The sequence below is a fragment of the Cyrtonyx montezumae genome, unplaced genomic scaffold, assembly GCF_038088225.1.
Source record: "Cyrtonyx montezumae isolate F1298 unplaced genomic scaffold, pur_monq_1.0 scaffold_7, whole genome shotgun sequence".
In the NCBI taxonomy this organism is placed as follows: Eukaryota; Metazoa; Chordata; class Aves; order Galliformes; family Odontophoridae; genus Cyrtonyx; species Cyrtonyx montezumae.
Genome location: NW_027072078.1, coordinates 15,387,864 through 15,404,392, shown reverse-complemented (window position 1 = coordinate 15,404,392; position 16,529 = coordinate 15,387,864). Strand labels below are relative to the sequence as shown.

The following is a 16,529-nucleotide window of genomic DNA, read 5'->3' as shown; positions in this document are numbered from 1 at the left end:
GGAGCTTCTGCAGCTCCAGTTATTTGGGAATGTTTTGGCTTTGTGTATATGCAACCTTCTGTTGCAGCACTGGGGTCTGGCTGGGGGTTCTCTGGATGACATTTGTAGCAGAACTACAAGCTCACACAAGCTGCAAAGGAAAGCAGAAATCTACTGCAACTTGCAACCCTCTACAAATTACCATGTGTAAGTGTTGCTGGAGTTTATATTTTAACTTTCACCATGAGGTTTTCAAGGAAGTTCTGGTGCTATTCAGAGTAATTCTAAGGAGAAGCTGAGCCCAAGCAAATTCTTGAGAGGCACAACAGGAGCCAACAACTTCAAGAGTCTGCTTTTAACTGCCAATATTTCTCTCCAGTTTATATCTCCCATTTCTAAAGAGTACAGGTTCCATGAACACGTGAAAGCTTTCTGAAACCCAAGTCCCAGGCTTTCTACCATTCCGCATTCTACATAGAATGTGATCAAATCTATATAACTTAATTCTCTTAAGAGGAACACATACACACTAAATTACAGGAAAACACTGACACAGATTATAGGCAAAATAAATATTTTATTGGTTTAATATACATATTTTTGTTTTTGTTTTTGTTTGTTGTTGGTGGTGGTGTTTGTTTGTTTTTTTTTAAAGAAATCAGCCCTTGTGTGTCTTCCTAACACAATTAAAAAATCATAACCTTTATCATATAATATTGTTACATTCAAACTATTCTTGATTAAAGACCTTGACACAGTATAAAGAATTAGTTGCTGGAAGTGGCAAAGGAATAAATACATTCCTAGCACAGCACGATGGGATATTACATATCCACTAAATGTCTATCTGACCACATACAATCTCCAACAACTTCCAATTTTCTCCATTGTAACAAACACATGTTCTCTAGGCTAACTGAAAATAGAATATGTGAGGGATAGGGAAGGAAACAAATCTTTTTCCATTTTCCCCATAACACAAACAAGGTCCATTACATGTTACACGTCCTAATTGCTTTCAGAATATCAGCATTTTTTATTGCATTTTGTTAATATGAAGCAGAAGAGAACTTGGAATGACCGAGAGCAGTCAACACAAAAACAAAAAACAGTGCTTAAAATAAGGCACATTTCTAAAGGATGGGCAAACAGTAAAGAAGCAAATAAAGTTAATTAAAAGTTGCTTTTACATAAAGATAAGGCTTCAGTGTCAGAACTTTTAAGTAGTTTTAAGTAACCTCATGTCATCCAACCACTCTGCTAATAGTAACCGCTCCATGAACTAACAGCAATTTTTACAACAGGAAATTTTCCTTCTTTTGAAGTGGCACTAAGTAACAGCAGTGGAAACAATTATTGGTTGTTTCAAGCTCTCAAAGTGTATCAGTTATTGCACAATAAATACCTCATAGAGGTCAGTGTTTTGTTTTTTTGTTGTTTTGTTTTTTGTTGGTGGTGGTTTTCTGTAGGTTTGTTTTTTTTTTTTTTTTAAGATAGGCTGAATGTGAGCAGGTTATTTATAAATTGGTTAAGTCTGCAAATTTTCAAGTTTCATGATGCATCACTAAAAGAAATTAGCAACATAAAAATTTACAAGGAAATACAAATAAATACAAAACCTCTCAGAGAGACACAGTTTTGTTGATGCTTTATGAAAAGTAATAAACAAGTTGAAACATCTAAGTCTTTATATATGAACTCAAGGAAAGGAACACATCATAGAACCCAGTATTCAGTACAGTAGCCTATCTTAGCAGCTTTAACATCTCCTGAAGCAAAACCAACTTGACACTTCACCAGTGTATGCCGCCCAAAGCATTCCACAGCCAACCTTACAGAAAAGAAAAGCAAGATGAATATCTAAATTAGATTTTTGGAAGTCTGCTTGCTATGCTTGAGTATGTATTTTGATTATATTCGTGTCTATGGCAGGCAAAAGGCAGAAATCTTCTCACATGATGTATTCACAAGTGAATCATAGAATGGCTTGGTTTGGAAGGGACTCCAAGGATCATCAAGTTCCAACCCCCTCCTCCCTGCCATAGGAAAGCCCACCACCCTCCAGATCTCATACCAGACCAGGTTGCCCAGGGCCCCATCCAACCTAGTCTTGAACACCTCCAGGGATGGGACATCCACTGTGTCTTTGGGCGGCCCTATTACAGCACCTCACCACTCTCTCTGCGAAGAACTTCTCCCAGTATCTAATCTAAACCTTCCCTCCTTGAGCTTGAAGTCATCACAGAGGACATAAAATCAAACAAAAAAAAAAAAAAACCACAGGACCTGTACATGAACACTGATAGTAGGATGGACCAAACTACAAAACAACTGATTTTCTAAATCTATCCAGGATTATCAACATCCTGTTTGATAAACTTTAGTACTGATCGCTTCTCTTTCAGAGGGAAAAATGCAAGAAAACAAGGTTTAAGTTCACAATGATATTCTACATGATAAGAAATAAAAGAAAAAAAATAATAATCAGTGAACTACTGAAGGGTTCCAGCAAACTCATAAAGATTACCTTTAGTACCCATCTCACAGCTGGGCATCTTGCCTTCCAGTTGTGGATCTGCTTTGTGGCGATACAGCTGCTAACAATCCACTTACTATTTCTCGTCTTATTTCACCAACAATAGATTCCTTGATCTGAAAGGGATTAGAGGAATTTTTCAGGTCAGTAAGTTAAAGTTACAGAGGCAACAGATGAAACAAATTGATATTGCAGACATTATCAACATATGAAAACATGTAACACCAAAAATTGAACTTCAAAAAAAAAAAAGAAAATGAAAAATATAAGAGGGCTCCCCTTGGAAGTATAACTGTTAGCAATTTTAAAGTTGTTGCAAATCATATAAATACAGAGTAGTTTTATTTTTCCAGATGGTAGATATACCTGAATTTTCCATTCAGGGTTACTTCTATGCAATATACAGTTGTGGGGTTTTTTTTGTTTTGTTTTTGTTTTGTTTTGTTTTGTTTTTAACATGAATTAACTCTTGAAAAGGAAGCGGAATCTATCTACTTCACAGAGGCATTACAAAGCAAGAAAAGTCCAAGTCAATGAAGATAGGCTTCTGTCCTCATACAAATTAAGAGGAGGCTAATCCTAACCACACTTGCAGTAGCAAAAACAGAGAACTTCAGCAGTTCCTCACAAGATCTGTTGGTCACCAGGATGTTACCCATGCCAATGAAGATTGCTTTCCACACAATTTACATTTGACATAAAACAAATAGGAATTACTACAAGCAGATTCCTAATTGTGAGTGAGGCCATAACAAAGAGGGAACGGAAAACTGGCAGCTACAGTAAAAGAAAATAAAGCAGAATAAAAAACTAGTTCTATGACAGCTTATTGTGCCAGAAAGGAGAAAGAGGAGAAAGATGGTGGAATAATGTAGGCAGGTGACAGCTTGGCAGCCACGGCCAGTCACATAAGCACTGACCAGCCCAGCTAGGCAACACCGTATTCTTTTCCTCATTATAAAGGGCAAATAATTTCCTGGCACAAATAATTGTTCTCAGACTAAAGAAAATACCATTCAGCGTCACTTCAGATGTAGCTTTCAAGTACTTGAGGAGCTGTAATGAATGTGAAACTCAATGCCAAAAAAAAAAAAATAATAAAGTAAAAGCCCAAATTTCTAATCCCAGTTTTACTAGAAACAAATCCTGTCATGTTCTGATGCCTCACCAATACCACGGAACAATATTTACTCAGATCTAGCCTTCCCAAAGGCCTTGCCACGTTTGCGTAGCTCTCACCATCTCTGTGAACATCTTGCAATTATTCTTGTCTGTCTTTTTCCTGGTGCGTCAAAAGGATTAAGCAACAACGTCAGAAGGGTGGCAGCAGAATTAGCAACGGGTTATTTATCCCTCGTCCTCATTGGCAAGCAATTCAATCTTTAAACCATTAGTGGCAATGTTCCTCATTTCATTACTACTTTGTATCAAATGAAATTCAAACACTACAACACTGCTTTGAAGCAGGTTTAAAGCTGGACTGCTTGTGTTTATCAGACACAAAAAGAAAAAACAGTTCAACAGGACCTGTTTTATTGACAGCCACAATTCCTGATGATATCTATGCCAACGTACGCACACATGCCTAAAGCTTTAGGACCACTGTCAGTTCAGTAAGTGCCTCCCAGACTTGGAAACCCTGGTAGAAGGAAACACATCATACAGAATGACCAGCTGCAGCAGGTGGAGCGGGTTTTGAGAGCCCACAGCACACAACAGCCCAGCTATCCAGCCATGTCTCAGCCGTGTAAAGCTCTGCATATCTCTGTTCTGCTCCAGCATCAAAAGGGCTGGGTCTCCAAGGACACTAAAAGCTGGCATTCTATGCCCTCCTCTCAACGGATAGACAGAAATAAATATCACTTTCCAGAATGAGCAAATAAAAGCTTCCCAAATTAGCAAGTAAATGGTCTAATATGACAGACAGTCTCGTGATGAGGCAGAGGCTGGAATGAAACAACTTCTGCTCTGCTCTCAGCTCTTTCAGACTTTTTGCTTGACCTTGGTAAATCACTTGAGCCCTCTGCCTCTCACCTTCCTCCTCAGGCAAGGTCACCACTCTCTGCTGCTGCTTTTCACTGCTCCTCACTCCTTTTGAGACCCATCAAGGTCATTCCTGCATGGCACGGTATCGATTCCTGCACTGACTCAGTCCCATATGCCTGTCATGATAATTGCCAGTATTTGTCTTCCTCCTTACAAGCAATTTAGGGCAAGGTGCACAGGGCACAAGGCTTCCTCTGTACAAAGGACGAAAGGCAGTCATTGAGCACATCAGCCATATTTTTAGCAGCTGAATGAAAAATTGATCATTTGAAAGAGAGAAAACCCACTCATTTATGGTACTTACACTACATTACTTCAACACTAATTTTTTATTAATAACAGTTCCACATGTATAGTTTTACTAGAGTAAATCAGTAATCTTTCTCACTATGAAAGAATTACCATTACCATAATCTTATGTTACTGCTTCATAATGAACTCTTTGAAAGTGAAATGTACCTCAGTGGCTATTTTGGAGATGGGTCTTCAGTCATTGATATAAAATAAGCATAAGGCTTTTTAGACTCCTCTTTACCTATGCATTCCAGTACTATTTTCTACTCAGTTTTCTTCTTGTGCCATCTTTTCATGGCAACACTGGCTTGTTATAATAAGATGAGGAGTCAAACAGGAACAGTGAACAATCAATAGATATTTATATTTTTTGATTTACACCGAGCTAATGCAGCTTTGGATGGAAATGGAAAAGAGAAGAAAATTATACAGTTTTTAAAGGATTATTTCACTGAATGTCACTTATAATTGGGATCATCAGCTCATGGAATAAAAACTATGTTATTGTTAAACAGAAAGCTTTTAAAACTATGGCATCTTCTAAATTTCAAAAGGCTGGAGTGAAAGGGCCTGGCTTTGCTCCTAGTCACACTGTGACCTGCTTGCCAAGTAGTAAGCACCTCACGTGATGATAATCTAGTGGAGGTCAGACTGTATTTTCAACGAAACAAGGAGCTGCTGTTTGGCATTTAACATTTCACATTGTTAAATGCTTTTCTGTGGGACCTTGTTCATTAATGCTAAAAGTTAATATCAAGTTGTTTTTTTTAATGCCAGCAAGTAGTTGTAGGTCAAAGCTCACATACATTACAACCACCCAGGCATATTCTGCAACACTGCCTGCCTTCTCTTTCCCCAGCATGAGGTCACACGGCTACAGAGAATGGGAGGAATAAGAAACGGTTTAACATTTGTGAGTGTGTGTATCAAGAATGCCTTCTGACAGACTTCTTTCTTTTGACAACAAAACTGAAATTCCTTTGCTAACAATAGAGCTACTTAAGGAAGACATTTCAGTTTATGCTATGCCTTAGCTCTAATGAATTACAGATGATTTTCCTGATTGGTATTTAATAGTTTCGGCTCTGCAAAAACTACAGTGAGCTAAGAATCAACAAAAAAATTAGGTTCAGAATCAGAGATGAACTGAAACAGACTGCCAATGAAGCTAAACAGAGGAACAATCACTCAGTGTGCTCAAACATTTACAAAGTGTGTCAAGCTCAGTTATTTGCTGACTACTCGTATCTGAATAATAGACTCTCAGTTTCAGCACAGATGGTTTTAGCATTACAAAGTTCTCAGAGCCATGAAATCATAAGTACAATCTATGCATCATTATTTGCTATCAATTACATTAAAAAGGAACTCTCACATATGATAACCTCAAATAAAACATCAGTTGAGATAACTGTACTTTGACTCCAGTTCCCTTATTGTCTTCACTGCTCTTACATTGCATTTGAATTATAGCTCTCTCTTTCCTACCTGTTTTTCGTTTAGCAGCACATCACCATGACTTGTGAAATACAGACTGTTACAGAAGGACATGATACGAATGAAACATCCTAGCTTCAGCTCAGCAGCAAAGTACAATGCATGTCAAGCAACTCATGCCGAGTCTACTTTGAACATTAAGTAAGAAATCATTTTAAAAAGGAGTAAAAGGAAATTAAATGGAGCAGAAAGAAAATGTGGGAAGTCTGGGCATTTTATGACATCTCACAAACAAGGCCTTTCCCAAGACTTCTTCCAAAATGATTACATAAGGGAAGATGACAGCACAAGGATGGTGGGGGTCAAAGCAGAGGTGTAAAACAGCAGCATCACAAGCTCCACTATAAGGATGAGTGATGGCCAGGAGACATTCAATTCCCAGTGCTGAGCACAGTAATTATGAGGTTGTAGGCCCAGTGGCCTCCTTCTGCAGGATAATGCCACTGTCTGTGGCTCATCCCACTGACTCCAAGGGGGCTACCAGTAGGTAAAAGTATTATTCAGCCATACAAGGTTACTTACTGAAAGCTGGTTTCTACCTCACTGCCAAACACCAGCAGTTTTCCCACTGTTATACTTATGGCTAAGCATTACTCCTTGCAGTCTGAGCTCAGGTTAATTATGGAGTTATCCAAAGCAAGTTATACTTCCAGACATCATCTTCACTCAGAACATCCCTTAGTAAGGCTCCACTGCTTCACAAATCTTACTGTGCAAGTATTAAGTGCCTACATGTAGTAAAGCCTACCGCGAGTCACCCATTTTGCAGACAAGATACCACAGAGTCCTGCAGTCACATAATGAGGAAAAGGGTACCTCATGGTCTAGTATACTCTGCCTTTTCCTGCACCTGAGGGCTGAAGGAATGGCAAAAGATCCCTCTGGAATTAAAGCCTCTGTTTTATTGCAGGATACACCTGTTTCTCATTTGTTTTAAAGGTAAAACTTGTTCTAGTTATTCACAGCCTTAATGCAAGCAGACTGGGGCATTAACTCAGCTTTACAACTTGGCCCGTTGAATATTCCTGAGCACAGCATGCCCAGATTCTTTTACAGGGGCTTACAACAGCACCATACTGAAGCTTCAAGGGATACGCTAGAAGCTAAGGGAACCCTAGGTAAAGGCTAAGTGACCCTTCTCCAGTGCAGGAACAGGACTAAAAGTCCTAAGTTCTCAATTCCCATTTCTGCACTCCCATCAGGGAAAGACCACCACTTCCTCAAGGGCACTGTTTTTGAGAAAAAGTTTCTTTTACTTCTTTTCCTCATTTATTCTACTTGCCGTAAGGCTTTTTATCATGTCACTGAGAAACAACGTAGGCAATTTTAGTACTGTTTATTATCTTGTCCCACAAGAGAAATATCCAAGCACCCTCCACTTTCATTGATTGCCAGTGAAACTGGTCCAACAGCATCCGAAAAACATCAGTTGATGTCTGAAATAATTTTTCATCTCAGCTCAGCTTGCTTCACTTACACTCCTGTGGTCATTAGTGGTTTGGAGTAGAGGGACTGGGAAAGTATTTTTAACATTTACTGCAAAGTTGTTCAAGAAAAAGTATTTCATCAATCAAATTAAATTCAAACTGGCATTTTAGCAGGCAAAACTGACAGAAATTTTCTCTCAGGAACCTGAAATACTGATACTTAACCAAGAAGTAGAGAAGGTAATTTTTTTTCTCACCCAGACTTATAGAAGCTACTTGCTCTTCATTTACGTGCAAAATCACTGTTACTGAACAAAAATTCTACTGCATTACTTGAGAATATAACTCTGGCTCAGATGTTCCATGACAAGCTCTGAGTCTTTAAAAACAGGACAGTAAGAGTGTGGAGCCTTGTTTTGGGAATGAATAGAAAACTCCAGTGGCAACAAATTATGGTTTATCTTTAATTTTCAGTAAACACCCTTCAAACATTTTAGATCTCAACCCTTCTGTCCTCACCTCCCGTATGACTTGCTGCAGCTCTTCCTGCTCCACGCTTTTGTGGATTTCATCAACTGAAGGCACCAGAGGGACTCTCTCAAGTTTGCGCTCCATCTCTGGCTTGGAGTCTACAAACTCTGCAGAGCTTTCCACCTGCTGTCCAGTGGCTGCTCTCACTGGCGGAGTTGGTGTTAAGGCAACAGAAGCTCTATATAATTTCTTGCTTTGACTCCTAGACTTTCCTGTTAGCTCAGAGGATCCAACACCAGCTTTTCTACTTGCAGTGGAGCACACTGAGGAGGAATCAGAATTTCCATGCGAGAATACAGACTCTGTACCCTCTGCTGGTAGATTTTCCAGTCCAAGTTCTCCCAGTCCTAAACCCAGTTCAGACTTCAGAAATGATTGCTCTCGCATAAGTTCAGAGACCTAGGGATTCAGAAAAGAAACAGTTCTGAATAAGCATATAAAAAAGTCACATACAGACATAGCTATGCTTTCTTGTTATTTATTCAATCACTTACTCATTCCCTCCATGTAACAAATATGGCTATAAAGTATATATATGCTTTAACTTTATGACTGCAACAAAGAGGATCATAAAAAGTAATGGGTATTTTTGAAAGCCAACATAAATAATACTTGTGGCAGTTCCCCAAGCCACTGACTTTTGCAACATAGATGCACTCTGCCAGGGCCACTGACAGAGGCACACATAAAGGTTTGATTTTTTTTTCTTTGCTAAAACAATTCAAGTTTGTTCTTTTTTTTTTTCCCTCTGCAGTCTTTGAACTGCTTGTTTTCAGTGTTTCAGGAGTGTACTCTGGACTCTTAGCATAACCTTCACAGAAAAATAAAATTTTCCCCAGAAAACTCACCACATAGACATTGTACCAACTAAATGCAAACGTCCCACTTCTTCACATTCCTCTTAAAATCAAATAACACTCCACAGCTCCTTACAGCTATGATCAACTTCTAAGGAAAATGCAACAGTTCTCTAAAGAACTACTTCAATGATTATTTCCAGGGCTGTGTGTCAAATGAATCTCATCTCTCTCTCTTTTTTTTTTTTAAAAAAAGGTCACATTAAGAAAACAACCAGAAATTTATTTATTTATTTTCTTAATAAAACATGCAGCACACTACTTACTGGTTCAATGACATTCAGTGGAGAAGGGCAAGATAGGTTATCAGCACTTCTGCTGCCATACATACCCTAAAAAATTAAGTCAGGTTAATACACTGGGGATTCTTCTCAGAGCTGTTATAATCTAATATATAAACATGCTGTGTCTCAGACTACTTTCTGTAACAGCAGAAACTTGGAACAAGGAAGCAAAGCTGGTTGGAGAAAGCTTATTTCAGTCATTTTTAAAGCTGTCCCTCCTTCTATAAAAGGATTTACAAATAAAAAGATATTTATATGGTTCAAAGAATGCAAGTTTGGCTTGGAATTGTAGTAATACCATATTTTCCTGTTCTTGGATTTCAATTTTTTTCCCATGACAAAATACTGAAGAGGAAGATGTGGTCTGTGCTGCTTCTACAGAATAGAGCTGGCTAAGAAAGAGGAATAAGATCCATAAAAAACATATGACGCTTTCTGTCTGCGTTTCTTTTGTTTGGCTGATGACAGAGTTGCAGCAGAAAAAATAAAAGAGGTACAGTCTTCTGCTGAGTGAAAAAAGAAGAGAAAGTATATTGCCACGCCACCAATAAACAGACACCAGTTACTTCCCGCCCAGCAATCCCCCACTGTGCTTGAGCTTCTAATGGAGTGTCTGTACAAGCAGAGCTACTCCTCATCTGGCAGGGAGCCACACGTTCAGCTGAAGGAGCTACAAAAGGCAGTGGAAGAAGAAACCTGAAGATGACAACTGGATTTTCCTGTTTATTGGTCCAAGGGTAAGCAGAGCAAGAGAGAAGCACACCCTGTTTCTTGGGAGAGAAACTCACTGCCTTTCTTCTCACTGCCCTCCTTTCACTAGTAAGAAAATCAGAATAGGACAGCTCTACAAAGATCATAACTTCCCCACAGAGATTTCAGACACGAGCACTACTTACCAAAACTACACAAATTCAGAACAAAAAGAATAAAGTACTACCAAAATAAGCCTGAAATCTCAAACTTTGAGACCCCAGAAATATATATTGACAGGTATTAATAGGAAAAAAAAAATCCCCATTCACATATCTTTTTCCTAAGACACTAACTGAAAACTAAAATAATCCACAAATCATCATTAGATTCCCAGATGCCATCCCAATGTAAGATTTTTAACAGTTATGAGTTATTAACATTACACAGATGCATGTTACACTGAGAAAGTATACAATGCTACAGTGCTATTGAAAAAAATAATACATACTATGTGTGTCTGAGGTCTGTAAGGGGAAGACATGTGCAGACTTCTCAGCTGGTCTTCCAAGGCAAGTAGACGTTCCTCTAACTGCATCTCTAACTCCTGCAGCTCCATGCGGACAGATTTTCTCAAACTCTGTAGCTGATCAGCTTCATACCTACATAAAATCCATTACATAAAGAACAATGGCAAAAAAGAACCAAAATCATAGAACAGTGCAATAATGTCATTACTTCTCTCACATAGTTCTGAATTCCCAAGTAGCAGCTACAGTTTGATCCATGAAGAATGGTCAAAGAAGGCCAACAGATCTAAACCACATTTGCTTTTAAAGTGAGTTAGTGATGAGCTGATTCAACATAAGCAAATAAATCAGCAATTTCACGTATTGTTCCACATAAGTTGCTGCTGCAACCCATGGTCAATGAACAGCCAGAATAACGAATGTCTTCTGTAACCTGCTGCACAGCCACTGTGCTTTGGAAAAGTATCTGAATGCTGCAATGTTCTATTTATTTATTTATTTACATCTACACAGATGAGGAGGAGAAAAATCCAAGTTGAAAGAATTTAAGATTTTTCCATTCCAATACCCTGTGCTCAAGTATCCTATGATAAAAAAATCCTTAAAACCCACAAATCTAAAATCACTTTGCAGAAGTGAGGAAATAAATACCAATCAATGGAATTATAAGAAGCACAGGGAAAATGAACTCTAGAACAAAGAGGTGTAAGGATGAGAATAAACAGTGTTTCTGTTTTTTGTTGGTTTTTTTTAATAAACTCAGCTCCAACCCTCTTCAAATTGAAACTAATAGTTTTTTTCCTCTTATTTCAGAGACAGCAGATGATTTCTTCAAAGTACTTTTCTCTTTTTTTGAAGTATTATTTTACCTTTCATCTTCTGTCATGTGCTGATAAACTGTTGTCTGTTGACGTAGCATAGCCAATTCCAAATCCATCATTTGAGTTCTGAATAAATTTAGGTTTCGCCTTACCACTTGTAGCTCCTGGAAAGTATTCTTAGGGAGAAAAATAAATAAAAAAAAAAAAGCAGAGAAAAGAAATTAAAAAAATGAAGAAGAAAAGACGCACATGAAAAAAAAAATTAAATTAAGTGTGGAGTCTATAACTACATTGGCTGAAATGTATCCTGTGAGCGAAGCAGAGCCTCTGTAACTCCAGCATACAGATGTTATGTATCGTATCATAATAATTCAAGAAAACAAAATTTTCAAGTGTACCATACAAATCCATGAAGGTATTTCCATGTATTTAGACTGGTTCCTTTCCAAAATTGTTTTCAGAATAAAGTCATCTTATCTTTTTAAAGATGGGGAACTGCCCAAAGATAGCACTCTACAACGCATACATAAGGTTTCCTTTTATTTTATTTTGACTAACTGCCAGTGTATGTAAAGGGTCACTTACTTCATAGAGAGGTAGAATAGATGATCTCTGAGTAGTGTAACCAGTGACAGCTGAAAGATCCTGACCTCTCATCACTGGATACTAGAGAAAAAACAAACCATTTGAAATAGAAACGTCAACAGTTTATTTCATGAACTCATCTTCTCAAATGCTCAAATAGTCCAAAAGCAGACAGTGTTAAAGCAAAGACTTCCTGGCCTTATGATTTCTGCTCTCAGTGCCAGTATTGCAACAGGAAAAGGAAACTTCACAAAATGGGAGTGCCAGCTCTTAACAGAAGCACATGCAATGTTCTGTAATGCAAATGTGTTTAAGCTGGGGAAAAAAAAATTAACCCTGTCGGATAGAATAAGTAGAGATAAAAGCTAAGGTTCTCTGCCCTAGACATCGGTGCAGAAAATGTGTGGTACAGACTACTGAAAATCCAGAAGTCTCAACTTCCTTAGCTAAAGTCAGAAAGAACAGCACAGAAAATAGATCTGAGTAAATTAAAGTGGCTCATTTTCAATTATGATTACAGTCATTTGCTGTGGGATTTTGCTCAGCATTTAGGTGTTTGGTTTTTTTTTGTATGCTGATTTTGTTTATTTTCCAACTACATCCAAAGACCCTTGCATGCTAATGATCTCCCATGAGAACAAGATTGTTGAAGAATTTCTATTTGCATGTTGTATCAACATCTGGAGTGACAGATAAAAGACAGAGGCTGTTACATGTAGAGATGTGGCACAGTGAAGAACAGTGGAAAAAGCAAAAACATGAACCTTTTCAAACATGAAAAAGACAGCTTGTCCAATATAATTTTGAAAGAATTCAGAAGAATTATTGACACACCATGAAAAATTTGAAGCATATCCATTCACTTAGAGGAGCTTTGCTCAAACACGATCACATCAAGGGAAGGCTTTGTTTTTCCTCTCCCAGTTTTCTTTGTTCCCTGCTCCATTGGGAACAAATCTACTCTTCCTTACCACTCCCCAAAACACTGGACTGGATTGAGTATTTGAAATTTCTCTACAGGAAGCTGAGTACACTGTGTTACAAATTCAATTTTGTCTGTAGAGGAAAACAGCACCAGGAATCATGTACTTAAAACAACAGTTTTTCACAGAAAACTCTGTAGCAAGAAGAAATACATCCCCCAGGAATGAGATCGGTCTAGACAAATCACTCTGGAAGTAGAACATGTGGGCAAGATGTTATTGGCCCCTCTAATATTAAAGCAATTTTATTTTTATTGAACCAGCATGAACAAGAGATCTGGATGTAATACTAATACAGAGTTTTCTTTATCCGCAGATTCAGATAGCATCCTGCAAGTGTACTGTTACGCACAGCAAGACTGCAGTTCATACACACAACTGAATTTTACAAAGTTAAATTCTGCAACTACTCACTTCCGGGCATGCTGTCAGCTACCTTGAGCAGGACCAGCTCAGAAAACCAAATTCAGACTCAATTAGCTTCAGGTGTTAGACAAGGGACAACACAAATAGATGAAAAGGATGCCTAAAAAAGCCCACTACAGTCCACCCCCAGCAATAGGGTGCAGAAAAGCAGATGTTTGTCCTTGATTAAAAACTCACAGAAGACTCTGAAGTTTGACAACTGCATAGTTTTCATGTATTTGTATATTAACAGGCAGGGTCTGCACGTGCTATGCCCACAGGGCTGTTCTGCAGCAGCTTCCAGGCTCCTAAGTTGAATCACCACCTCAGACAATAACAGTACAGAGATGGTGAAGCAGAGATGGTTGCTAATCAAATGGAAAAGACCAGATGGCATCACAGAAGCCAGCAAAATAAATAAATAAATAAAATAAAATGAAATTTTATGTACACATATATATAAAAGGGCTTCCCTGAAAGAAATGCTTCTTATTTTATTATTTCAGCCCACAATATTAGAGGTGGCAGTTGGTGATAGGGCAGTAGAGTTTGAACCTTCCACCCATTTTCCATTACATTTTGTTGCCAAGTGACAGACAGCAGCAGAGGAGCAGTCTGACAAAATGGTGTCTGACATGGAAGTGGGTATGAAGCAAAGGTGTGCCAGTGAATTCCTCCATGTGGAAAAAAATGCATCCAAAAAGATTCATCAACACTTGCTGAACATTTACGGAGGCCAAATAGTGGATGTTGGCATGGTGAGGTGGTGGGTGGTACTTTTCATCAGTGGCGATAGTGATGTGAAAGACAAGCCACATTCTGGATGGCAGTGCAGATTTTTTTTACAAGCACAGCATGCAGGTTCTTGTTCACCACAGTTGAAAATACATAACTAACTGGTGACTACATTGTAAAACAGTGTTTTGCAGCTGAGAATTTTCTCTATCAAATAGTATTATTGTGCTTTTTTTACCTGTGCTATTTCCATGAAGTAAATAGGAGGCATTACTTTTGGAGCAAACCGTGTATATATACACCTGCATTCTAAAATATTTCTTCTCTGACTGTTGAGGAGGCTCAGACATTCACCAAAATTTCACACATTGTGACAAAACTGACTCTTAATAAAAGGCTGATAGCTTTGAAATAATGTAGCTAGCCCCGCCCCAGAGTTGAATGTGAACAATACTGGCATAAAACAGCACAGAAATGTAGGTAGAATGAATGAGCATCACTAGTATCATTAGTGAAGTCACAGGATACACAGTGTAAAAAATATATATATCAGTTGTATGGGAAGTACATCAAAGAGAAGCAACAGGTTAGAGTACCATTAAAGGCAATAAGTATCTTCATATCTAAAGCTAATGACTATCACTTTAAAATAACAGCTGATGAGGTATAAACTGCTCCTCCCTCATACCTAAGAATAACCATCAAAAAGTTAAAAAAAATCAGTTAGTTAATTATCTTGATCAAGGGCAACATGAAAAATATTAAAATGCAAGAACAGTGGTACACCAGAGAGATGACCACTTGCCACTTTAAACATAAGCTCCTGAAAGAAGTAGCAAACCAAACAGGCACTAGTTGTTACTTTTCCTGATCTCCTCTGCTACATAAAAGAATATCCAGACTAACTTTTTATTTTTATAATAAAGCCCCTTTGCTTTCTCCTACCTGTGAGAGGTTCTGTAGAGAATTTCTGATGTCATGTAGGACTCTGCGAAGCTGCATTTCCACAGTGGAGGGTGGGTTGATGGCATGAGGTCGATGAGGATATCCAGAGTGCCTTGGAGAAAAGGGACAGCTGAAGGGTGAAAGCAAAGCACCAAGGGAAGAACCAGAGATGCTTGGGACACTGTGGGTGCTAAGCGTCCTCATGTGCTCACAGAGCGGTCTGTCCAGCCACTCAGCTGGAAGGGAATGCAGGGAGCACGTTGACTGGGACATGTGTGCTGGGGTGTGTAATGGGCAGCTCTGTCCCCTGGTGGGGCTGGGCACCTCAGACAGTCTCCTGAGGTCAGTCTGGGGCGCTTCTTTTTTAGAGGATGAAGTTGCAATGAATAGTGTGGATTTGCAAACAGGCTGGTTGGTAGTTGCCTTATCTTCCTGTTTGTCATCCTCAGAAGTCAGTTTTTCATCTTCCTCCGCATGTGTGTACTTGTAGGTAAAAGAAGGAGGACCACACAGAGTCTCTTTTCCTGGAGTTAACTGGACATTCACTGAGGACACCACTTTCACTGGATTCAGTAATGCAGTTGGGAGAGATTGAGATCGCCTTAGAGGATAACCTGATTCAGCCAACCACTGTCTTTGTTTCCTCAGGAGATCTTTCGACTTCAGGAGAGAACGCCCAGCCCTTGAGTCAGATGTGCCGATGATCCTCAACCGGGCTCTTTGCAAAGCAACATGAACCCTGTCCAAGGACGATGGGCAAGAGCTGTCACCTTCCAGAGAATCCAGTGACTTGAGGATATGGTGTGTTTGGTACTGAGGAAACTCAAATGCAGTGTCATTGTCAAGATCACTTTCATCACTGCCTTCCTCCAGAAGCTCTAATTCTTTCTGCTCACTGGAAATACCTTCATTTTTAGAGCTGTCCTCTCCTCCAACTATCTTAGATACACGAGATGACTTACTTTCTCCTTCATTATTTTGTTCAGCTTCATAATCGACATTTTTATCGTCTCTCCTTATGTTTTCAGAATACACCTCTACCTTTCCTTTCTCTACTTGAGAGATATCATCCTCTTCATTGTCATCATCCTCCTCTTCCTCCTCATCATCTTCCTCCTCAAACTTATTGAAACATGTCCGTTCCTTCACTATTGGTGTCTTCTGGTCTTCACTATGTGATGTGACAGTTGTCTCACTGTCACAGCTGTCAGCACTGCTTCCCATGCCTTGCAAAGACTCCTGAACCTAGGGAAGATTCAGGACAGCAAATGAGTGAACATACTGAAGACCCACCTACTGCTTTCTCAGGAGTCAGGCTAACAGTCCAAGTTCATATTCATTTGGCATTAATGTGAAATAATCCAGTTAGTACACAGGAGAAAAT

At 38.8% G+C, this 16,529-nt stretch overlaps 1 protein-coding gene across 3 annotated transcripts in view; it reads right to left on the bottom strand.

Annotated features, from left to right (window-relative positions):
- Window positions 1–613: 613 nt before the first annotated feature.
- ITPRID2 (ITPR interacting domain containing 2) overlaps window positions 614–16,529 on the bottom strand; it is a 40,770-nt gene continuing 24,854 nt past the window's right edge. For all 3 annotated transcript variants that reach the window (XM_065750938.1, XM_065750939.1, XM_065750940.1), the window contains 8 exons: window positions 15,146–16,390; window positions 12,078–12,158; window positions 11,541–11,668; window positions 10,653–10,803; window positions 9,434–9,499; window positions 8,299–8,709; window positions 2,507–2,631; window positions 614–1,810 (listed from right to left, as the gene is read on the bottom strand). In XM_065750938.1, coding sequence (XP_065607010.1) covers window positions 2,521–2,631; window positions 8,299–8,709; window positions 9,434–9,499; window positions 10,653–10,803; window positions 11,541–11,668; window positions 12,078–12,158; window positions 15,146–16,390 — 2,193 coding nt within the window. In that variant the 3' untranslated portion in view covers window positions 614–1,810; window positions 2,507–2,520. The remainder of the gene's footprint in view (window positions 1,811–2,506; window positions 2,632–8,298; window positions 8,710–9,433; window positions 9,500–10,652; window positions 10,804–11,540; window positions 11,669–12,077; window positions 12,159–15,145; window positions 16,391–16,529) is intronic.